This window comes from Macaca mulatta, chromosome 19 (assembly GCF_049350105.2).
Source record: "Macaca mulatta isolate MMU2019108-1 chromosome 19, T2T-MMU8v2.0, whole genome shotgun sequence".
Lineage (NCBI taxonomy): Eukaryota > Metazoa > Chordata > Mammalia > Primates > Cercopithecidae > Macaca > Macaca mulatta.
Genome location: NC_133424.1, coordinates 57,115,145 through 57,138,943, shown reverse-complemented (window position 1 = coordinate 57,138,943; position 23,799 = coordinate 57,115,145). Strand labels below are relative to the sequence as shown.

General features: G+C 46.9%; 1 protein-coding gene across 10 annotated transcripts in view; it reads right to left on the bottom strand.

Annotated features, from left to right (window-relative positions):
- IGSF23 (immunoglobulin superfamily member 23) overlaps window positions 1-21,996 on the bottom strand; it is a 32,505-nt gene extending 10,509 nt beyond the window's left edge. For 4 of the 10 annotated variants that reach the window (XM_077980402.1, XM_077980403.1, XM_077980401.1 and 1 more), the window contains exons 1-5: window positions 21,775-21,953; window positions 21,554-21,636; window positions 10,326-10,667; window positions 4,881-5,150; window positions 1,237-1,390 (exon numbers count right to left, since the gene is read on the bottom strand). In XM_077980402.1, the coding sequence (XP_077836528.1) occupies window positions 1,237-1,390; window positions 4,881-5,150; window positions 10,326-10,667; window positions 21,554-21,636; window positions 21,775-21,806 (881 nt within the window). In that variant the 5' untranslated portion in view covers window positions 21,807-21,953. Of the gene's footprint in view, window positions 1-1,236; window positions 1,391-4,880; window positions 5,151-10,325; window positions 10,668-21,553; window positions 21,637-21,770 lie in introns of all 10 variants that reach the window. The other 6 variants (XM_077980407.1, XM_077980408.1, XM_077980406.1 and 3 more) reach the window with 3 other exon arrangements.
- Between the last annotated feature and the right edge of the window lie 1,803 nt (window positions 21,997-23,799).

The window sequence follows — 23,799 nt, the reverse complement described above, 5'->3', positions numbered from 1 at the left end:
TCATCCAACATACTATCTTTTAAAAAAAAATTATTATTATTACTTTTTTGAGACAGGGTCTCACTCTGTGCCCAGTGTGGAGTGCAGTGGCTTGATCCTAGCTCACTGCAGTCTTGACTTCCTTGGGCTCCGGTGATCCTCTCATCATAGCCTCCTGAGTAGCTGGGACTATAAGTGCATGCCACCATGCCTGGCTAATTTTTATATTTTTCAGAGAGATGACAAGATGTCTTGTCATGTTGCCCAGGCTGGTCTCAAACTCCTGGGCTCAAGTGATCCGCCCACCTTGGCCTCCCAAAGTGCTGGGATTACAGGTGTGAGCCACTGCACCTGGCCCATCCAATACACTATCTATATTTCACTCATTCATTGTGTTTCTTGATGATATCCCCGACCAGAATGCAGGTTTCTTGAGGGCAGGGACTTTCTGCTGTTTCTTCCCTTGGTATCCTCAGTGCCTGGCACAAAGCGGTCACTCTGCAGATACGTGTAGAGAGGACGAACATAGTACTTACTACATTCCAGGCACTGCTTTAAGTTTCTTAGAAATATTTGCTCACTGGACAGGTGTGGTGGCTCATGCCTGTAATCCCAGAACTTTGAGAGGCTGAGGCAGGCAGATCATGAGGTCAGGAGTTTGAGACTAGCCTGACCAACATGGCGAAACCCCGTCTCTACTAAAAATACAAAAATCAGCCGGGTGTGGTGGTGCACACCTGTAATTCCAGCTACTCAGGAGGCTGAGGCAGGAGAATCGCTTGAACCTGGCAAGCAGAGGTTGCAGTGATCTGAGATCGCTTCACTGCACTCCAGCCTGGGCGACAGAGTGAGACTCCGTCTCAAAAAAAAAAAAAAAAAAAAAAAAAAAAAAAAAAGCAAAAGAAAAATTCACTCACAGCAACCCAGAGGGTCAAATGCTGTTATTATCATCCCCATTTTGTAGATGGGCAAACTGAGGCACAGAGAAGGGGAGTGGCTTGCCCACAGCCTCACTGCTAGTAAGTTATGGAGCTGGGACTTGAAGCCAGACAGCCCAGCTCTAGTGTCCTCTTCTATCTCTTTGTTGCTGTGATCCCATTTTGGAAACCAATGAGTCAGATGCGCTCCTCAGGGGTCCCTATCACCCTCCCGGATGGGGGTGTTGGTTTCATCTCTGTTTCCTTGTTGAGCCAGCTCTGTGTCTCATGAGGGTTGAGTGGATGTTGCCCAGTGGACGGGGGTGAGGGATGGAGGTACCTTAGGCTCTGGATGATGGTGAAACACACGCCTGCAATCAGTGTCCCGGCTCCCAGGATCCCAGCCACAAGGAGCCCGATGGCAGAGCCTCCTGACAGGGACAGAGTGGGGTCCGGCTCCATGGGCTCTGCTTCTGTGGGCTGTGCAATGGGTTCTGGGGACCAAGGAGGGGTGAGATTGGAGGAGCCATCTGCCCGCCCTCCCTGCGCACCCCTCCTTCTGCCATTCCCCCTCCCAAGTGTCTCTTCAATCCATCCTTCTCTTCCATCCTCCAGGTCTCCGGTCCCCTCTCCTCCCTGCTCTCCTGCCCCAGTCCAGCGCCCATCCACCTTCCTACCACATGGAAGCCAGGAGGATCTTTCTAAAGCTCGCACCTGACACTGTTCCTCCCCTGCTCAGAACCCTGCTATGTCTCCCCAGCACCCTGGGGCAGAAGTCAGTTTCTCACCTTAGCCTTCGAGGCCCTGCCACCTGGCCAGCCTCATCTCTCTCATTGCCCTGCCTTTATAGACATGTAACCCTGGACTCCACTCACTTTTCCAAGCTCATCCCTTTCTTTCTCTCTTGCCTCCAGGCCTGTCCACGCTGCACTCTCTCTCTCTGGAATGCCATTTCTCTCTCTTGGCTTGCATAATTCCTTTTTTTTTCTGAGACAGAGTCTCCCTCTGTCACCAGGCTGGAGTGCAGTGGCACAATCTTAGCTCACTGCAACCTCCACCTCCTGGGTTCCAGTAATTCTTGTGTCTCAGCCCCCCTGGTAGCTGGGATTACAGGCACGTGCCACCATTCCCAGCTAATTTTGGTATTTTTAGTAGATTCGGGGTTTCACCATGTTGGCCAGCCTGGTCTCAAACTCCTAGCCTCAAGTGATCCACTCGCCTCAACCTCCCAAAGTGCTGAGATTACAGGAATGAACCACTGTACCTGGCCAGCTTGCATAATTCTTATGTATTGTGGTACCAGCTCAAATGTCCCTTCTTCCAGGAGCCCTCCTTAACTCCTAGGCTGAGTCCCATAGCTCTCTGGGCTCCCCCATCCCAGCCCTGCCCACTCTGGTGATCACTGTCTGTGGACACAGGACTGTGAGTCTTGTGAAGGCAGGGCTGCAGCTGTCTTGGTCACCAGAGCATTCCCAGCACTGCCCAACATGGGCTGGCCACACAGCAAGTGCTCATAAACATTTCCTGGGCAGCTGATGAATGAGCAAAGGAGGTCTTGGAAGTGTTGTCCTTCTCAATGAATATCAGGGTCACTAGGTGCTATAAGATTTACATTTTTTTCCCCCAGTCCATCAGTCCTGAAGCTCCCACTGGACCCTGGCCAGGAAGGTGAGGTGGTTCTCTGGGACCCAGCCAAGCTGAGATTCCCATCACCCTTTCCATTTCCATGTCCCAGCTCTGGACCTTGACTCATGCATTCTTTGCTACCCCAAATACCCTTCCTCTCTTCTCTCCTGGCCAGTTCCTCTGCATACCTCTAGTTCACTCCAAGCCATGGTAGTCCATTTTCATACTGCTATGAAGAAATACCCAAGACTGGATACTTTATTAAAAAGGAGGCTTAATGGACTCCCAGTTCCACATGGCTGGGGAGGCCTCACAATCATGGCAGAAGGTGAAGGAGGAGCAAAGGCATATCTTACATGGCAACAGGCAAGAGAATGTGTGCAGGGGAACTGCCCTTTGTAAAACCATCAGAACTCGTGAGACTTATAGACTATCATGAGAACAGCATGGGAAAAACTCGACCCCATGATTCACTTACCTCCTACTGGGTCCCTCTCATGACACATGGGGATTATAAGAGCTACAATTCAGGATGAGATTTGGGTGGGGACACAGCCAAACCATATCACCATGTGTCCCTCCATGAATAACACACTAAAAACAATATTCACCATAACAGCTGCTTTTTTTTTTTTTTTTTTTTTTTTTTGAGACGGAGTCTCGCTCTGTCACCCAGGCTGGAGTGCAGTGGCCGGATCTCAGCTCACTGCAAGCTCCGCCTCCCGGGTTCACGCCATTCTCCTGCCTCAGCCTCCCGAGTAGCTGGGACTACAGGCGCCTGCCACCTCGCCCGGCTAAGTTTTTGTATTTTTAGTAGAGACGGGGTTTCACCGTGTCAGCCAGGATGGTCTCGATCTCCTGACCTCGTGATCCGCCCGTCTCGGCCTCCCAAAGTGCTGGGATTACAGGCTTGAGCCACCGCGCCCGGCCAACAGCTGCTATTCAAGGCACCTGCTGCCTGACAGTTGTTCTGCCAAACTCAGTCACCCCTTGTTTTCATTCCTTATAACAACCCTGCAGAGGTATATAGGATTACCCCCATTATACACATGAGGAAACTGGGGCTCAGAGAGGTGAAGTCGCTTGCCCTAAGTTACCCAGCCAGGAAGGCATGGGAACAGGGACTGAACTGAGTTTTGACCGGGTCCCAAACTACTTCTCTGATCTTGACAACTTGCTGTTATTTTGATTGCCACCCAGGGCTCCACATACTGACTGCATATGGTAATAGCTACAATTAATAATGACAATGCTAATTGCAACAGTGATATTGGCTCATGGTTATTGAGCACTCATTAGTGTTCAATAGTGCTAGACATTATTGTTTTAAGCTATTCACCTGCTTATCTCATTGAATACTCACAACCACACTCTGGGGTAGGCACTATTATCTTCCCAGTGCTATAGATGAGGAAACTGAGGCACAGAGAAGTCAAGGCACTGGGTCAGAGTCACACAGCCAGGGATTCAAATTCCAAAGCCATTGCTTTGAACCACTCCTTAGATGACGACAATGGTGAATTTTTTTTTTTTTTGAGACAGTCATCCTCTGTCACTCAGGCTGGTGTGCAGTGGTATGATCACAGCCCACTGAATAAAGAAGAAGAAGAAGATGAAGAAGAGGAGGAGGAGGAGGAGAAGGAAAAGGAGGAGGAGGAGAAGAAAGAAGGAAGAAGAAGAAGAAAGAAGAAAAAGAAAGAAAGAATAAAGAAGAAGAAGAAGAAGAGGAGGAGAAGGAAGAGAAGGAGGAGGAGAAAAAAGAAAAAAGAAGAAGAAAGAAGAAAAGGAAAGAATAAAGAAAGAAGAAGAAGAAGAAAAGAGGAAGAGGAAGAAGAAGAAGATAAGGAAGAAGAAGAGGAAGAAGAAGAAGAAAAGAAAGAAGAAGAAGGAAGAAGAAGAAGGAAGAAGAAAAGGAAGAAGAAGAAGAGAGGAGAAGAAGAAGAAGGAAGGAAGAAGAAGGAAGAAGGAGAAGAAAGAAGAAGGAGGAAGAAGAAGAAAGAAGAAGACGAAGAAAGAAGAAAGAAGGAAGAAGAAAGAATAAGAAGAAGAAGAAGAAAGAAGAAGGAAGAAGAAGAAGGAAGAAGAAGAAGAAGAAAGAAGAAGAAGAAAAGAAGAAGAAGAAGAAAGGAAGAAGAAGAAGAAGGAGAAGGAGAAGAAGAAGAAGAAGAAAGAAAAAGGAAAGAAGGGCCTAATAATGCACAGTCCGCCAGATGGATGGAACATTGGAATGACATTTTGCCTATAAAGGGTGTCACGGGGACTGGTCATAGAAGGTGGCTCAATGGAATCAGAGAGGCTGCCACAGGCTGGAGAGGGTGCAAGGCTCTTGGGTGGGGTGGCATGGGATGGGGGACTCACCTGGCAGCGAGATGGTCACAGGCTCGGAGACCAGCTGTTTCTTGCTATTCGTGGCTATGCACATGTAGGTGCCCAGCTGTTCCCAGGACAACCGTCGGATGAACAGCTTCTCTCCCATCCCACAGGGCACCCCATTGAAGGTCCAGCTCAGCACGGGCTCAGGGTCCATTGTCACCACCCACTGCAGGATCACAGAATAGTTGAGCTCACTCTGGATGACTCCCCGGATAGCGGCTGGGAATGTCTTCAGTGGCATTAGTTGGAGGCTGTCTGTGCAAACAGGGAACAAGGCCACAAGAGTGGACACCACTCAGAAAAGCTGGGCATTTCTTCTGCCCACCATAGAGATGTCCATTCTTTCGTGTGTTCATTCATTCATTAATTCACCAATGAATGTGTTTGAAGAGCCTCGTCTGTGCCCAGTGCCCCCAATCCAACCCCTTGCTCTTCCCACTTCCAATGGCCAGCACCTGCATCCCGTTGCCTGAGGACTTTCACTGCTGGCCAAAGCCTACTCTGCCCATGGAGGCAGCAGGCTAGAAGTGCTGGGGAATGAGCAAACCAGAGAGCAGCCCTCCACAATGCCGGGACAGGTTGGTGTATAAATTCCCCAGCTCCCTCGCTGTCATGTGGGATGACTCTGCAGAGTCATTCCACACCAGGGCCCTGAGTTCCCCAATGGGACTGTGCTCCAGTTGCCCATAGTAACCAGCTTGGGAACACAGCTTTTATTATTTCCTGGCTTCTCTGCCTAACTTCCTCACTCTCCAGTTTCTTGCATCTCCCAAACAGACTATCTGACCTTGAATCCTTGCCTCTGGATCTGGGTGAACCAAATCTCAGACTCTAAGACTCTAGGACTTGCGGGCTCAGCATTGATTAAACAGATGCAGTCGCTGCCCTCATTAAACTTACGATTGAGTGAGGAGAGGGTCAACAAACAGACAAATACATATAGTGGTTGTAAGTGCTGTGAGGAAAACTGCACAGGGCTGCAGTGTTGGGTAAGCCCGTTTCAGGTAAGGTGGGTCAAGGAGGGCCTCTTTGAGGAGGTAATGTTTGAGCAGAGTCCTGAAGAAGCAGAGGAAGGAGCCATGTGGATTCCTAAGAAAAAAATGTTCCAGGCAGAGGGAACAGCAAGTAAAAGGCCCTGAGGTGGGTGTGAGCCAAGGTGGGCATAGAGAGGAGGGAAAGGGAGAGAGGGCTGGGAGAAGAAGTCAGAGAGATAATGGGAGCAGATCATGCTGGGGTTTCCTGGGCTAGGGTGAGGACTCTGCTTCTGACTCTGAGTGCGGTGGGACCCATGGGAGGACTGCACAGAGGAGGGACGTGAGTTGGCTTAGGTTTGAACAGGCTCACTCTGACTATCATGTGAGAACTTGACTTTAAGTTTGCAGGAGTGGAAACAGCCCAGTGAGGAGGTGACCCAAGAGGTCCCCACTTCTTGTCCGCATTTTTCAGGTGAAAGGCTCTGAGGTTTGGGGGTCATTAGGGCCAGGGTTCGTGGTTAAGTAGGGACACATCTGGGATTTGAACTCCCAGACCGTACTGGGAACTTCCACTTAGAGCTGATTTCTGATTTCAATGCAATGTTCTAAGTGACAAGAACTTTAGCACAACCAGAGAGCTCATGGAAGGCTTCCTGGAGGAAGTATCTGAGTTAAGCCTTGAAGGAGGAGAAAGAGCCCACTAGGTGTACGAACAAGAGGCAGTGTAATAGCCAGCTGGATTGGTCTGGTTTTTTTTTTGTTTTTTTTGTTTTTTTTTTCTCGAAACGGAGTTTTGCTTTTTCATCCAGGCTGGAGTGAAGTGGCATGATCTCGGCTCACTGCAACCTCTGCCCCCCGGGTTCAAGCAATTCTCCTGCCTCTGCCTCCCTATAGCTGGATTATAGGCATCCGCCACCACATCCAGCTAATTTTAGTGTTTTTAGTAGGGATGGGGTTTCGCCATGTTGGCCAGGCTGGTCTTGAACTTCTGACCTCAGGTGATCCACCCGCCTCGGCCTCCCAAGGTGCTGGGATTACAGGCATGAGCCACCACACCTGGCCATGGATTGGGCTCTTACCATGAGCCAAGCACACATGTTAATCCATGGCTTGTTATACTGCAAGCAAGACCCATGCCCAGGTGTCTAAATCATTTAGTAGACTGTGATCAACATTTAAAACATGGAAAGAAATATTATAGAAAACATCAGAGAGCATTGCTCATAGTAATAACTGTCATTACACTTTCCTTTTGGTTAGTTGTGGGATATACTGGGCATGATGTGAAAAGCATTTCTTACGAAAGCCACTGGATGTATTCATTTAATCCTCACAACAATCCTATGATGTTATTATGATTATTCCTTTTTTCTTTCTTTCTTTCTTTCTTTCTTTTTTTTGAGACAGGGTCTTGTTCTGTCACCCAGGCTGGAGTGCAGTGGTGCAATCATAGCTTACTGCAACCTCCACTTCCTGGGCTCAAAGGTTTCTTCAGAGTAGTTGGGATTATAGACGTGCACCACTACGCCCAGCTATTTTTTGTAGAGATGGGGTCTCACTTTGTTGCCCAGTCTGGTCTTGAACTCCTGGGCTCAAGTGATCTACCCACCTTGTCCTCCCAAAGTGCTGGGGTTAAAGGTGTAAGCCACTGTGCCTGGCCTTATTCCCATTTTGATGAGAAAAGGAAGGCTCAAAGAAATCAAGTCCTTTGAAACAAACAGGGCTATTATTTTTTTCTTTTTGAGACAGGGTCTTGCTGTGTCCCCCAGGCTGGAGTGCAGTGGCAAGGTTACAGCTCACTGCAGCCTCAACCTCCCGGGCTCAAGGGATCTTTCCATATCAGCCTCCTGTGTGCCTGGGACTATGGGCGCACATCACCAGGCTTGGCTAATTTTTAAATTCTTTGCTGAGATGGAGGCGGGGGGGGGGGTCTCATCATGTTGCCCAGGCTGGTCTCGAACTTCTGAGCTCAAGCAATCCTCTCACTTCAGCCTCCCAAACTGCTGGGATTACAGGTGTGAGCCATAGCACCTGGCCAGGGCTAACATTTACTTGCTGTTTGTCAGGCATTGTTGTAGGCATTTAGCACAGATTAACTCACTTACTCCTCACAGTCAACCTATGAGGTACGTTCTGCTATGACCTCATTGCACAGATGGGGAAACAGAAAGTTACTTTTTTGCAGGGACTCAGGGGCATAATGGATGGCAGAGGGATTTGATCCAGGGAGTTCTGGCTGCAGAGCCTGCACCACCGAGCATGAGTTCCTGCAACCTCTCTCTTTAGAAAGGGCGCTTCGGGCTGAAAATGGCATAGGCAAAGGTGTGGAGCTAGGCCTTTAGAAGAATTAGCCTTCAGACCAGGCACGGTGGCTCATGCCTGCAATCCCAGCACTTCGAGAGGCCGAGGCAGGTGGATCACCTGAGGTCAGGAATTCGAGACCAGCCTGGCCAACATGGTGAAACCCTGTCTCTACTAAAAATACAAAAATTAGCCGGGCGTGTTGGCGCGTGCCTGTAATCCCAGCTACGCAGGAGGCTGAGGCAGGAGACTCGCTTGAACCTGGGTGGCAGAGGTTGTAGTGAGCTGAGATCACACCACTTCACTACTCCAGCCTCGGTGACAGAGCAAGCCAATCAAAAAAAAAAAAATTAGCCTTCAAATCACAGAAATACAGATGGATGAACCTCAGCGGTCCATAAATTCTCTGGGAGGGGAGTAAAAAACCCTCTGTGCAGAAGCGGGGTTCTAAGCACGATACCCACCTTTACATTGTACCATGGAGATGTTGCCGGGCTGGAGAGGCGGCACGGAAGTAGAGAGGCCCCAGGATCAATGAGTCATCATACGACCTTTGCTCAGTCCTTTGCTCATCACATGACCACAGGTCATTGACGTCACCTCTCTGAGCCTCAGTTTCCCCACCTGTGCAATGGGTTGCTGCTCAGAGCTGCCGCTTCTTGGGCTGCTGGGAAATCATTCAGTGTCTGGCACGTCAAGAATACCCAGTGAACTGGCTCCCTTCACTATTTTTTTTATTTTTTAACGAGGTGATTAGGTTAAAATGAAGTTCTTAGGGGGTGGGCCCTAATCCAACCTGACCAGTGTCCTTATAGGAAGAGGAAGTTTGGACACACAGAGAGACACCAGGGATGTGCACACACAGAAGAAAGACCATGCAAGGACAGGATGAGAAGGCACCCTTCTGCAAGTCAAAAAAGAGAGGCCTCAGAGGAGATGAAACCTGCCAACACCTTCATCTTGCAATCCATCCTTCAGAACTTGAGGGAATAAGTTTCTGTTGATTAAGCCTAGAGTATTTTGCCCAAGCTGACTAAGAGTCTCTGGACTATCTTCTGAAAGGAGGATGGGTCTGGTTACTCTCAGGACTTTGTTTTCCTAATTCAGATATGAAAGTTTGAGTCCAGGTGATAAAAATATAGATGAGGTTGAAGGCTGCTACCAGAGACCTTCTCTACATTTCCCAAGTGACGATGAATGTGTATCTCATGATTGTCTGTTGCAAGGCTTGGCTGGTATAATTTGGATATTTATCCCTGCCGAAACCTCATGTTGAAATGCGATCCCCAATGTTGGTGGTGGGGCCTGGGTAAAGCTGTTTGGGCCATAGGGCGGATCCCTCATGGCTTGGTGCTGTCCTCATGGTAGTGAGTTCTCATGAGATCTGATTGTTGTAAAATGTGGCACTTCCTCTCTGACTCTCTCTCTCTCTCTTGCTCCTGTTCTCACCGTGGGAGACACTTGCTCCTCCTTTGCCTTCCGCTATGATTAAAAGCTCCCTGAGGCCTCCCTAGAAGCTGAGCAGATGCTGGCACCACGCTTCCACCTGTGGAACCATGAGCCAGTCAAACGTCTTGTTCTTTTTTTTTTTAAATAAATAACCCAGTCTCAGGTATGTCTTTATAGCAATGCAAGAACAACCTAACACAATGACAAAAAATAGCCACAACACATTGCAACTCCTCTCCTTAAAAGGTGGGACCTCTTTCCCTCCTGTTGAAGCTGGGCTGGCCATGTGACTTGCTTTGGCCAGTGGAAGGTGGCGGAAGCAATGGCGGTCAGTTTTGAGCCTGGGCCTGAAGGAGTTTTGGAACTTCACCTCTTATTCCTCTTCCATTGCTCAGTGCACAAACCCAGGATAGCCTGCTGGAGGTTGGGAGGCTCTGCGGCCTTCTCACCCCCATCACTCCAGCCACCAGCTGGTCCATGGCCAGGCACATGAAGGAGGTCATTCTCGATCAGCCAACACCCAGACACCTCAACAGCTGACCACAAGAACTGTCCAGCTGGATAAGTGATTGACGTTTTAAGTTTTGGGGTGGTTTAATGGGGAGCAATGGATAACCAGCACAGAATGTGTCCTGTGGGCTCTTCTGGGGTCCTGTGGGTCTGCTTTCTGAGAAGTCAATCCCTCCTACTGTGGGGCCCCACTCACTCTTGACATGGATCTGCTTTGTTGCACTCCTGCGTCCCCTGCTGGTTTCCAGCACAACGGTGTAGCTGCCCGAGTCCTGAGCCGTCACGTTTCTAAGGACCAGGCTGCCTTGGGTTCCCAGCATCTCCCGGCCAGTGTGAGCAGGTCCTGGGAGGCCCTCCGGGGAGAATATCATGGCTGCTGGCTGGGCGTCATACCCTCGGAACCAAGACGTGGTGAGAATACCTTCAAGACTTCTGGGGACAGGAAGGTGGACACTGGCTCCTTCAGTCAAGGTGTTCAGCTGTGCCGAGAAGGGCAGCTCCGAGAAGACAGAGCAGGTGCAGGATGTGAGCAGGGTGCCTTGGAGGAGCAGGGAAGGAGGAGGAGATGAGGGGAGCAAGTGAGACCAAAGGCAAAATGTTGTCCCTGCAAGTGACCGTTCCCAAGCCACTGAAAGTGAGCGTGGAGCATCAAGAGTTGCTGATGACGGTGACAATAATGATAAAAGTAGAGTAGAAATAACAGAGAACATTCACTAGCACCCACCACAAGCCTGACTCTGTTCGAAGTGCTGAATGTGTATCAAATCATTGATTCCTCTCCTTGATCCCATGAAGCACACACTTATATTATACTGGATGTTGCAAAAAGTGGTTTTCTACCCTTCTCTGCTCCACTCTGCTGTCTGAAAGGCTGACTTCTCTGAGCTGTGTTGTTGGGGTCCCCTTACCTTTTGCTGCTGGTTGGTTTCTGTCAGCGGGCACATTGGCAGAAGACGAGAGGGCAGCAGGGAAGTAAGTTTGAAGGGATTAGTCCTACAGTTGGCTGGGTCCTTTTGTTCCAGCCCACAGCCCCTGTTGAGTGTCCCTCTCCATATACTACTACTGTCTTCTGGTTCTGGGATCTGCTTTTCTCCTTATGGCTTCTAGCCTGAGGGAGGTGACAGTTCCTTGCTGTTGTTAGCCCCTGGGTGCTGTATTATCCCATGTTGTTCTTCCTATGCCTCACCTACACCTCTGCTGCAAATAGTCCCTGTCTTAAACTCTCCTTACTACTCCCTTAGAGTAGACCATCTGTTTCTTGCCTCAACCCTGATAGGACTGTTATGCCAAATTTACAGATGAAGAAACAGAGGCTCAGAACATTTAAAACATTTTTCCAGGATGTCATAGGTGGTAAACAGCAGTACTGTGATCCACAAGCAGGCAATCAAAATTCTCAGCCACTAAACTATACTGCCCAACTCTTGCCTTAGTTTCTCTCACTTCCTCTCATTAAATTTCCATATTGCTTAGAAATTGGAGGCAAACCCTTGGAGTTTGGTTCTGGATCCCAGCAGTTACCCAACCTATTCTTTCTCTCAGTGGAATGGTGTGGTAGGAATACAAGCTCTAGCCATAAAAGACTAAAAAAAAAAAAAAAAACAAAACAAAAAAAACCAAAAAAAAGATATAAAATGAAAAGAAACACCTGAAAGGTTAAAAAAAAATCCCATCATTTGCAAAGTCAAAAGAACAATGACAACCAGGAGAAACTCTAACTGATGTCATGAAGAGCTCATTTCACTAATATATAAAAAGCTCCTGGAAATCAATAAGAAAAATATCAGCAACCCAACAGAAAAATACACATAGCATATGAATAGGCAATTCATAGAAAAGAAAATTTAACTGTCTCTTGACATAGAAAAAATGCTCAATTCTACTCATCATAAGAGAAATGTAAATTAAAACAAACCGAAATAACCCTTTCAGCAAAGATCCAAAAGTTTGATGACTTGTTGTTATGGTGATGCTGAGGGCAATAGGAACTCCCACACTTTGCTCGTACAACCACTACAGAGGGCAATCTGGCAAAGTCTTTCAAAACTACAAATTCCTATAGCCTTTGACCCCATAATTAAATGTCAAGGAATGTGTTCTATAGATAGACTTTCACAGAACAAAATGACTAGTGCATAGTGTTTTTTTTACTACACCTTATTTACAATGCAAAAGATTGGAAATACCCAACTCTTCAACAATAGAGGACTGATTAAATAAATAATGAACCATTATTTCCACACAATGGAATAATATAGCTATGCCAAAGAATGAGGAAGAATTCATGAACTCTATGAACTGAGTGGGAAAAAATCACTGAGGAAAGCAGTTAAGATACAAATGACAGCCTGGGCTACATAGCAAAATCCTATCTCTACAAAACAATTGAAAAATATTAGCCAGGCATGGTGGTGCATGCTTGTAGTCCCAGCCACTTGGGAGGCAGAGCCAGGGGGATCACTTAAGCCCAGGAACTGGAGGCTGCAGTGAGCTATGATTGTGCAGCTGTGCTCCATCCTGGGCAACAGAGTGAGATCCTTTCTCAAAGAAAACCAGTAATAACAACAACAAAAACCCACACAAAAATCTGAGTTCAAGCTGCCAAATAGTCTAGATGATATGTTACTGTTGGTATAAATGAGGGAGAAAAAATATATGTATTTGCATTGGTTTGTAAATGGATAAAGAAACAGAAAACAGTGACAATTTGTGTGTGTGGTGGGGGGAGTGACATGAGGAACTGGGTAATGTGAATAGGATAAAAAGACAAAGTATTCTATATATCTTTGAGATTAAACCATGAGATTGTATAGCCTACTCTAAATTTAAAAAACTTGAATTAAAGAAATGAGAATATAAATTAGGTTCTTCTTTGCCTCTCTCACACACATGCATGTAGGTACACATAAATTTACACCAGAATGCAGTTACCAGAATTGGACTGTCTGGGTGCAAGTCTTGAAACTTACTAACTCTGGTGACTTTTGGAAAGTTACTCAACCTCTCTGGGCCTCAGTTTCCTTATCTATAAAATGGGAATAATATCTCCTTTTTATGACTTTGTGAGGATTTTTATCTAAGGAACAAAGATTCTCAACTGGGGACAGTGTTGCCACCAAGGGGACAATGGCAATGTCTGGAAATCTTTTTGGTTGTTACAACTGGGGTTGGGGGAGGGTGTCCTACTGGCATCTTTTGGGTAGATGCCAAGGATGCTACCATGTGCAGGTCAGTCCTCAATAACAAAGCACCATCTGTCCTTAAGTGCTAACATATGTATTTTTTGCTCTTTTTTTTTTTCTTTTTTAACAAAGAAAAAAGATTTATTTTGGCTCACAGTTCTGGAGGCTGGGAAGTCCAAGTGCATAGTACTGGCATCTGGTAAGGGCCTTCTTGCTGTGTTATTCCATGGCAGAAGTGCAAGTGAGCACTCTAGATAGAAAATGGAGTGTTAATATTGAGAAGCCCTGCTCTAATGTTTGTGAAGTGTTGAGAACAGTATACTAACAAGGTGACTGTGGCTAAATGCTTGACATTATAATTATCATTATTTTCATTGTTATCATTCTTGCCTCAACAGCAAGTCCTGGGTGTACGGTAATCACTTATTTTAAAAATCTCTTGAAAAAGCAATATAATAGATGGCTACCTTTAAGGATCAGAAGTATCCACTTACAAGATGAATGTTAAAACATCAGCTGTCTTCCTGGTTAAATGAATGAAATGTGGTGGCTAGAGATAACCACTCCCAGGAGCTCATCACCAGATACAAACATGCTGGGCTCTGGAAGAGTGTGTGAGATCTCAGAAGCAGCTTCAGGTGATCAGCTGACACTGCATGCTGGCTGAGTGCCAGGGACCACGCCAAGCCCTACCAACTTGGTATCCTGACCAGGATACCTCATTGAGCCCCCTGAACAACTCTGAAGTTGGTGCTGGTCTGTTTTACAGGCAGGGAAACTAAGGGACAGCAAATTTGAGTCTCAGATTCAAGGTCATAGTGGAGAGCTGGGAGTTGTGGGGGGTCACTCATTGCCCATCTCCATTGAGTTAATCTCCAGGTCAACAGCTGGTGTAACTGCCCTTCCTTCCTCTCTCTCTCTTTCTTTCTTTCTTTCTTTCTTTCTTTCTTTCTTTCTTTCTTTCTTTCTTTCTTTCTTTCTTTCTTTCTTTCTTTTTCTTTCTTTCTTTCTCTTCCTTCCTTCCTTCCTTCCTTCCTTCCTTCCTTCCTTCCTTCCTTCCTTCCTTCCTTCCTTCTTTCTTTCTTTCTTTCTTTCTTTCTTTCTTTCTTTCTTTCTTTCTTTCTTTCTTTCTTTCTTTCTTTTTCTTTCTTTCTTTCTTTCTCTTTTTTTGAAACAAGGTCTCACTCTGTGGCCAAGGCTAGAGTGCAGTGCTGTGATTATAGCTCATTGCAGCCTTGAACTCCTGGGTTCAAGCAATCCTCCCACCTCAGCATCTCGAGTCTCTGGGACTGTAGGTGCACACCACCATGCTCAGCTAATTTTTAAACATTTTTTGTAGAGATGGAGGTCTTGCTATGTTGCCCAGGCTGGCCTTTGTGATTCTCCGGCCTTAAGTGATTCTCTCCTGGCCTTAAGTGATTCTCTCACCTCAGACTCTGAAAGTGCTGGGCATGAACCACCATACCCGGCCTTGGTGTGACTTTTTTACCCACCCTGCTCATAAATCTTCCATGGCTCCCTAGTAACCTTAGAACACAGTGAAGATTCCTTCTCTTGGTTCTCCTACTACTGCTCCCTACTTCTCTCAGCACTCTCCCCTCATTCTCTGCATCAGCCAGACTGAACTCCTTGCAGTTGTTTTGGCCTTCAGGCCTTTGCCAATGCTATTCTCCCCACCTAGAATATCATTTGTCTTGACTCTTTAACTTCCTGTGATTAAAGTTTTTTGCATAGATAGGCTGGGTGCAGCGGCTCACACCTGTAATCTCAGCACTTTGGGAGGCTGAGGCAGGTGGATCATTTGAGGTCAGGAGTTCGAGACCAGCCTGGCCAACATGGCAAAACCCCCATCTCTACTCAAAATACAAAAATTAGCTGGGTGTGGTGGTGGGCTCCTGTAATTCCAGCTGCTGGGGAGGCTGAGGTAGGAGAATTGCTTGAACCTGTGAGGTGGAGGTTGCAGTGAGCTGAGATTCCTCCAGCCTGGGTGACAGAGCAAGGAAAGAAAGAAAGAAGGAAGGAAGGAAGGAAGGAAGGAAGGAAGGAAGGAAGGAAGGAAGGAAGGAAGAAAAGAAAGAAAGGAAGAAAGAAAGAAGAAAAGTTTTAAAAGAAGGAAGAAAGTGAAGGAAGGGAAAGAAGGGAAGGAAAGGAAGAAGGAAAGAAGAAAGGAAGGAAGGAGGGGAGGAAAGAATGGAATGAAGGAAAGAAAGAAGGAAAGAAGGGAAGGAAGGGAAGGAAAGGAAGGAAGAAAAGAAAGGAAGGAAGGAAAGAAGGAAAGAAGGGAAGGAAGGGAAGGAAAGGAAGGAAGGAAAGAAGAAAGGAAGGAAGGAAAGAAGGAAAGAAGGGAAGGAAGGAAAGAGAAGGAAAGAAGGGAAGGAAGGAAGGAAAGAAGGAAAGAAGGGAAGGAAAGAAGGGAAGGAAAGAAGGAAGGAAGGAAGGAAAGTTTCTGCACAGGCATTCCCTCTTCTGGTCTTCCTGACCCTTAGGCGTGCTTGCTAATACATACTACAATGTTTGGACGGGGACTTCGAATGACTTTGATGGGGGTGATGGAAGGTCTTGCCACAAAATGACAGGAATAAAGTCTTATAACTTTAATATAATTTATAAATACCTGCTGAAGGTTTTGCTTTTCTATTCTGATGGAATAAAATGCTGCATTCATACACTATCACGGAACAAAGCACACAGAGATGCGGTTTGTGTCAGCAATGCCCTACTTTCTGAGGTTCTGTTTTGATTTCGACAGCTTCAAGGTCTTGCCTGGTCACTGCCTCCCCAGCTTCTGATCTCAGCCCTCTCTTCTGGGTCTCCCTCTTCCCCCTGCATGGTCCTTCCCCACCCACTCTGGGTCACTGCTTCCTGGACATGGCTCTGTCTTTCCCCCTGGACTGTGAGCCCTGGGAGGACAGGGCTGAGGCTGTCTTGGTCGCAGTAGTGTCCCCTCCACCATCCCATGCAGGCTGGACACAGAGGGAACACTTGGGGAGTGTTTATTGAACAAATGACCAGAAAGGAAGATCTCAGGCCATGCAGTCTGCATTCTGGAATTGCGTTCTAACTCTGACACAGCAGCAGGTACCTGGTGATTCCGGCAGTGTCCCCAAAGCATCCTAAGCAGAAGACCTCACATCTTAGCCACCCTTGCTCCATCTGGTGTGGAAGCATAGCTCTACCTGTAGATTTTTAGGCTGCTAGACCTGGGTTCATAACCCTGACTCTACCACTTATTATTTCTGGGCTCTGAGCCTTAGTTTCTCCACTCATCAAGGAGGGAGGGTGAGAGTACCATTTCACAGGAGTGCCTGAGATGCAATGAGATCATGAATTTTTAGGGCTGCTGTACTCATCTGTTTTCACCTTGCTGATAAAGACATACACGAGACTGGGTAATTTATAAAGAAAAAGAGGTTTAATGGATTCACAGTTCCACGTGGCTAGGGAGGCCTCACAATCATGGCAGAAGGCAAGAGGCAAGTCTTATGTGGGGGCAGGCAAGAGAATGAGAACCAAGCAAAAGGGATTTCCCCTTATAAAACCATCAGATCTGGTGAGACTTATTCACTACCACAAGAGCAGTATGGGGGAAACCATGCCCATGATTCAATTATCTCCCACCGGGTCCCTCCCACAACACGCAGGAATTTTGGGAGCTACAATTCAAGATGAGATTTGGGTGAAGGCACAGCCAAATCATATCAGCTGAGGTCAATCTAACTTAGGTACTAGCACTCTCAGCTTGAATGCATCGGCCTCCCCAGGCCAAACCTGTTTCTCATTCTCATTCCAGTGAGAAATCCTCATTCTCATTCCCAGTAAGGAGGTCCTGTTCTCTGGGGCAACCTAACTGCTCTCTCCTCTGCTGGAAATTGTGAAAACTATACTCTACCTGGCATTGTCTCTAGAACATGCCTTCCTTCCTCTGCTTTTCTACACATGGCTTTAACTGAGAGCCTATATATGTATGTGTGTGTGTGTGTGCACGCACGTATGTGTGTGTGTAATTTACAGCTTTATTGATATGTAATTCATATACTGATAGAGTTTGAATATTTGTCCCTTCCAAATTTCATACTGAAACGTGATCCCCAATGTTGGTGCTGTGGCCTAGCGGGAGGTGTTTGGGTCATGGGGGCAGATCCCTCGTGAATGGCTTGGTGTCCTCTCCACGGTAGTGAGTGTTCTAGCCTGGTTAGTTCACTCGATAGTGGGTTGTTTAAAAGGGCCTGGCATCCTTTTCTCCCTTTCTCGCCATGTGATACACCTGCTCCCCCTTCATTGTCTGCCATGATTGTAAGCTTCCCGGGACCTCACTAGAAGCAGATGCTGGCACCACATTTCTTGTCTTGTACAGTTTGCAAAACTGTGAGTTAAATCAACATCTTCTTTTTAAAAAAAAAAATAAATTACCCAGTCTCAGGTATTCCTGTATAGCAACACAAAATGAGCTAATGCACATACCAATCCATTTACTCCTACCCAGCACCCCCACCCAACATGTTCTCACCACCTTCTTTTGAAATAGTAGTGGGTTATAATTCAATGTGAATGGTACATTTTTAAAGGGTGACATAATGTTTGTTCTGGACACTGATTAAGTTATAACCTTGCCTCTATTTTTTCTTTTTAAAATTAACAAATACAAATTGTGTATTTTTATGGTGTACAGTGTGATGTTTTAAGATATGTATACATTGCGGAATGACTAAAGTGAGCTAATTAACCTATGCATTACCTCATGTCCTTATTTTTTTTGTGGCGAGAACACATAAAATCTACTTTCTTAGCCAATTATTTACTCATTCAAAGTGTACAATTCAAGAGCTTTTAGCATACTCACAGAAATGTGCAACCATCACCACAATCAATTGTAGAACATTTTCGTCATCTCCCAGGAAAACCCTGCGTCTCTTGGGCACCACACCCTAATCCTTTCACTCCTGATGGGATTTTTTTTGTTGTTTTTTTTAAATATAAGAGTAGGCTGGTGTGTTGGCTCACACCTGTAATCCTAGCACTTTGGGGGGCCAAGGCTGGAGGATTACTTGAGCCAGAAGTTCAAGACTAGCCTGGGCAACAGAGTGAGGCCCCGTCTCTACAAAAATAAAAACTTAGCTGGGCATGGTGGCACGCGCCTGTAGTCCCAGCTACTTAGGAGGCTGAAGTGGGAAGATTCCTCAAGTCCAGAACTTAGAGGTTTCAGTGAGCTATGATCCTGCCACTGCACTCCAGCCTGGGTGACAGAGCAAGACCTTTCTCCCTCTCTCTCTTTTTCTCTCTCCCTCTCTCTATATAGTATTACTCATATATACTCATATATGTATATATCCATTTTTATACCATAAAACTTAGACACCTAGAGATAAACACTATGTTTTGGAACCTTTTTTTTTTTTTTTTTGAGACGGAGTTTCACTCTTGTTGCCCAGGCTGGAGTGCAATGGCATAATCTCGGCTTACCGAAACCTCTGCCTCCCAGGTTCAAGTGATTCTCCTGCCTCAGCCTCCCTAGTAGCTGGGATTATAGGCATGTGCCACCATGCCCGGCCAATTTTGTATTTTTAGTAAAGACAGGGTTTCTCCATGTTAGGCTGGTCTCAAACTCCCGACCTCAGGTGATCCTCCCGCCTTGGCCTCCCAAAGTGCTGGGATTACAGGCGTGAGCCACTGCACCCGGCCATGTTTTGGAAACTTACTATTTTTTTTTTTAAGCTTTATGTTTCTTATTGTTTCTTTCTTTCTTTCTTTCTCTTTCTTTCTTTCTTTCTTTCTTTCTTTCTTTCTTTCTTTCTTTCTGTCTTTCTGTCTTTCTGTCTTTCTGTCTTTCTGTCTGTCTTTCTGTCTTTCTGTCTTTCTTTTTTGAGATGGAGTCTTGCTGTGTTGCCAGGCTGGAATGCAGTGGCGTAATCTCAGCTCACTGCAACCTCCCCGTCCTGGGTTCAAGCGATTGATTCCCTTGCCTCAGCCTCCCGAGTAGCTGGGACTACAGGCACGCGCCACCACACCCGGCTAATTTTTTTGTATTTTAGTAGAGACAGGATTTCACCATGTCGGCCAGGATGTTCTTGATCTCCTGACCTCGTGATCCACCTGCCTTGGCCTCCCAAAGTGCTGGGATTACAGGCGTGAGCCACCACACCCGGCTGTTTCTATTTCTTTTAAACAAAAAGTAGAATTACATTCAGCAATTCTTACAAGGCATCACAGAAAACAACCTTTGCTCCTCATTATAGAATAATTTGGAAAGTAAGGTAAAAAGCAGCAAAACAAATCCTTAAGCTTAATACTCAGATAACCACTTTGGGCAATATATTTTCTTTGAGGGTTTTTCATAATTTTTAAAATTAATTTTTAATCATACAAGAGCTTTTCCTTAGGAAAAAATGTAGACCCATCTAAAGCCAAATCTCCCTTGACCTCCACCCCTACGCTTGTCCTCATCACACTCTCCAGGCACCTGCTGTTATCGAGAGAACATTTTGTGTTTACAGAGTTGAAGTTTGCGGCACAGTTGCTTTGTTCTTATTTGAACAATGTTTTGTAAGCTCCCCCACCTCACTTTGCAAACATGTTGTAAACCACTTTCTAAAAGCTGGTTGCTATTTTATCCAGTGGCACAGCCAATTCCCAAAGTACCCCACCCTCCCCGCCCCCACCCCAGGAAGAGCCAGCAACGCACAGCATGCCTTGTTTGCATCATAAAACTACAGCCGCCTAAGAGAAACTTTCCAGCCTCCTTTTCTTTCCTTCCTCCCCTCTGCCTACTGCCCTGAGAGACGCCTAAGACAACGGCTCTGGTGAAATAGGGAAGAGGCCTACCGCGTTCCTTTCCACCTTCCAGACACAGGCCTGAGCTGGGGACAGAGCAATGCTTTGAACTAGGTGGACTTTGGGGTTTTAAAATTACACGGAACTGAACTTTTTTTTTTTTTTTTTAAGGTGGAGTTTCGCTCTTGTTGCCCGGGCTGGAGTGCAATGGCACGATCACAGCTCACCACAACTTCCGCCTCCCGGGTTCAAGCAATTCTCTTGCCTCAGCCTACCAAGTAGCTGGGATTACAGGCACGCGCCACCACGCCCGGCTAATTTTGTGATTTTAGTAGGGACGGGGTTTCTCCATGTTGGTCAGGCTGGTCTTCAACTCCCAGCCTCAGATGATCTGCCCACCTTGGCCTCGCAGAGTGCTGGGATTACAGGCCTGAGCCACCGCGCCCGGCTCAGAACTGAACTTTTAAGACCTGGATAAGGAAGCAATTCATTCACTATCTGAGAGGCAGATGTGTGTGGTCTCTGGAAAGTGTGGTCTGGGAAGCCAGCCCATCTGGCTTCAAATCTTCAGTTTGCCACTTCCAAGTGTGCGACCTGGAGAGGGCACATGACCTCTCTGAACCTCAGTTTCCCCTTCTGTGAAATAGGGATCACACATCCCTGATCTCAAAGAGTTGTGATAAGACTTAAATGTTACTACAGAAAAGCACTTAGAACGGGCTGACAGGCTGGGTGCAGTGGCTCGCGCCTGTAATCCCGGCACCTGGGGAGGCCGAGGCAGGAGGATCTCTTGAGCCCAGGAGTTCGAGACTAGCCTGGGCAACATAGTAAGACCTCATCTCTACTAAAAATAAAAAATTAGCTGGGTTTGGTGGCGTATACCTGTGGTCCCAGCTATGCAGGACGCTGAGGCAGGAGAATGGCTTCAGCCCAGCAGGTTGAAGCTGCAATGAGCCATTATCAGGTCCCTGCACTCTGGCCTGGACAACAGAGCAAGACCTTGTCTCAAAACAAAACAAAACAAAACAAAAAAACAAAAGCCCCAAACAGGCTGGTGTATAGACCTATTCAGTTACAGTGACCTTCTATTATGGCTGATGTTATTATTTTATGATTGCTATTATTTATATTTATTATTACTAGGTTGCAGATTGCTGGGGTGAGACAGGGCATTCTGGTGCAAGGGGGCTGGGCTGGGGTCTCAAATTCTGATCCTGCCCCTTGCCAGCCCTGCCATCTTGGGTAGGTGACCTGGTCCCCTCTTTGTACCTCACTTCCCTTCTTCCTAAAAGAAGCCAGTAGGGTCATCTCTTGTGGCAGAGTGACATTCAAGAATTCCCATGAGTTGGGTGCCTGAGCTGCATGGGCCTCAAACTGACAGGGTCGAAGCTCTGAGTGGGGGCGACTTGGACTTGTAAGGAGACTCTCTCCTCCTTGTCCCTGGCCCATGGTGAAGCCACTGTCTCCAACGCACCTGTTAAAAGCAGCTTCCTCCAGGCAGGGGTGTGGCTGGAGCTGATGTCCAGAGGACTCCTCATCTTGTATTCTGTCCAAGGACTGTGCAGAGAAGGTCTCCTCGTCACATGTGGGGTCTTTATAGACCTATACAGTCATGTCTGCAGCCCTGGCCCCGCCCTGCAGGACCCCGCCCACGATGACCATGCCCTACCCTGGCCACTTCCCCACATGACTTACCAAGTTGGCTCGGAAGTCACCTCCAGCCGCATCCTTCTCCAGTATCGGGCCAGTGGTGGTGGTGGGTGGGGACCAGGCTGGGACAGTGTCCCTGGGGAGGGGGCTCTGAGGCTTTGCTCTCATTCTCTCACCCTACAATCCCCACGGGGAGATGGAGGGAGAAGCAGAATCGCCCGCTCCTATCACTCACGTCAAAGTTAAGGAATGGCCAAAGGTCAACCTGGTAGGAGGTGACGGGGCTTTCTGCTGGCCTCCTGGCTTCTCCCCTGGACTCTGAACCACACCTTTTCTCCTCTGTAAAATGGAGGCGTTAATAATAGTGCCTGCCCCAGAGTCAGACGGGGCCATGGACACGAGGCGCTTGGAGTAGTGCCTTGCCATGTAGTAGGTATTCAATGAATGGCAGTCACTATGAAGTTAATGCTAATTATAATTTGGTGTCTAGGATGTCCTGGAGGCATGTTTAGAATCCCATTATCAGGACCTCGCTCAGACTATATCCTGAATTTTAGATTCTAGAAGGATAAGCTACACTAGCTCCTTTTTCCTCACCCTTCTCACTCCCTGGGTCTATTCTTTCCTCCTCGAATAATAATTATCATGCTCAAACTAATAGCTGCTGTTTGTTGAACACCTACTACATGCCGGACACAGCATTAACCCTGTAACACGGTTGCCTAATTGAATCCTCATACCAACCTCGAGGGGTCAATATGGGCATCTCCATTTTCCCATGATGCACAGGGGCTGAGTAACTCACCTACTGTCACACAGTCATTCACAGGGGCTTTCTACCAGTTTTTGGAGGCACCAACACAGGGCCTTTGCATGAGCCGTTCCCTCTCCTTAGAACCTTACTCATGTAATCTCAAAGCTGATTGTATCTTATTATTTTGGCTTAATTCACGCATATCACCCTTTCAAAAAGGCTTTTTTTTTTGTTTGTTTTGTTTTGTTTTTTGAGACAGAGTCTTGCTCTGTCCCCCAGGCTGGAGTGCAGTGGCACGATCTCAACTCACTGCCAGCTCCGCCTCCTGGGTTCATGCCATTCTCCTGCCTCAGCCTCCCAAGTAGCTGGGACAACAGGTGCCCGCCACCACGCTCGGCTAATTTTTTGTATTTTTAGTAGAGATGGGGTTTCACTATGTTAGCCAGGATGGTCTCGATCTCCTGACTTCGTTATCCGCCCACCTCGGTCTCCCAAAGTGTTGGGATTACAGGCGTGAGCCACCGTGCCTGGCAAAAAAGGCCTTTCTTAATGCCTGCTGCAACTCAGTTCCCCAGCTCTTTGCTAGCAAGCCACACTGTTTTGTTTTCTTTACATCATTGACTGCTATCTTAGATGATTTATTTCTTTGTCCACTTTTGTTATCTGCCTCTCCTTCCTTAGTCCCACCTCTCCAACTTGAATGTCAGATCCAGGAGGGCAGGGATGTTGTCTGGCTTGTGGCTGTGTCCCTAGTGACTAGAACAGTGCCTTGCACATAACAGGTCCTCAATACATGTTTTTGTTTTTGAGATGGGGTCTCACTCTATCAGCCAGGCTGGAGTGCACTGGCACGGTCACAGGTCACTGCAGCTTTAACCTTCTGGATTCAAGCAATAATCCTGCCTCAGTCTCCTGAGTAGCTGGGACTACAGGTTCACACTACCATTCCCAGCCAATTAAAAAAATTTTTTTTTTTTTGGTAGAGATAGAGTCTCACTATATTAACCAGGCTGCTCTCGAACTTCTGGGCTCAAGTGATCCTCCCGTCTCAGCCTCCCAGAGTGCTGGGATTACAGGCATGAACCACCTACCCAGTTTACATGTTTTCTTTTTAGTGAATAAATAAAGAGCAAGTGAGTGAAATGGGAGTGTTCAGACTTGAACTCAGATCTGTCTGACGCAGAAGCTCATGCTTTTCCCTCCCAGAGAGGTTCAGGTTCCACCCAGGGGCTAAGGTTCACCCATGAGTCTCTAATAATAGTTGTCATCAGATGACACAGTTATTCCTTTATTAGCATTTGCTAAAGTGCTTCTTT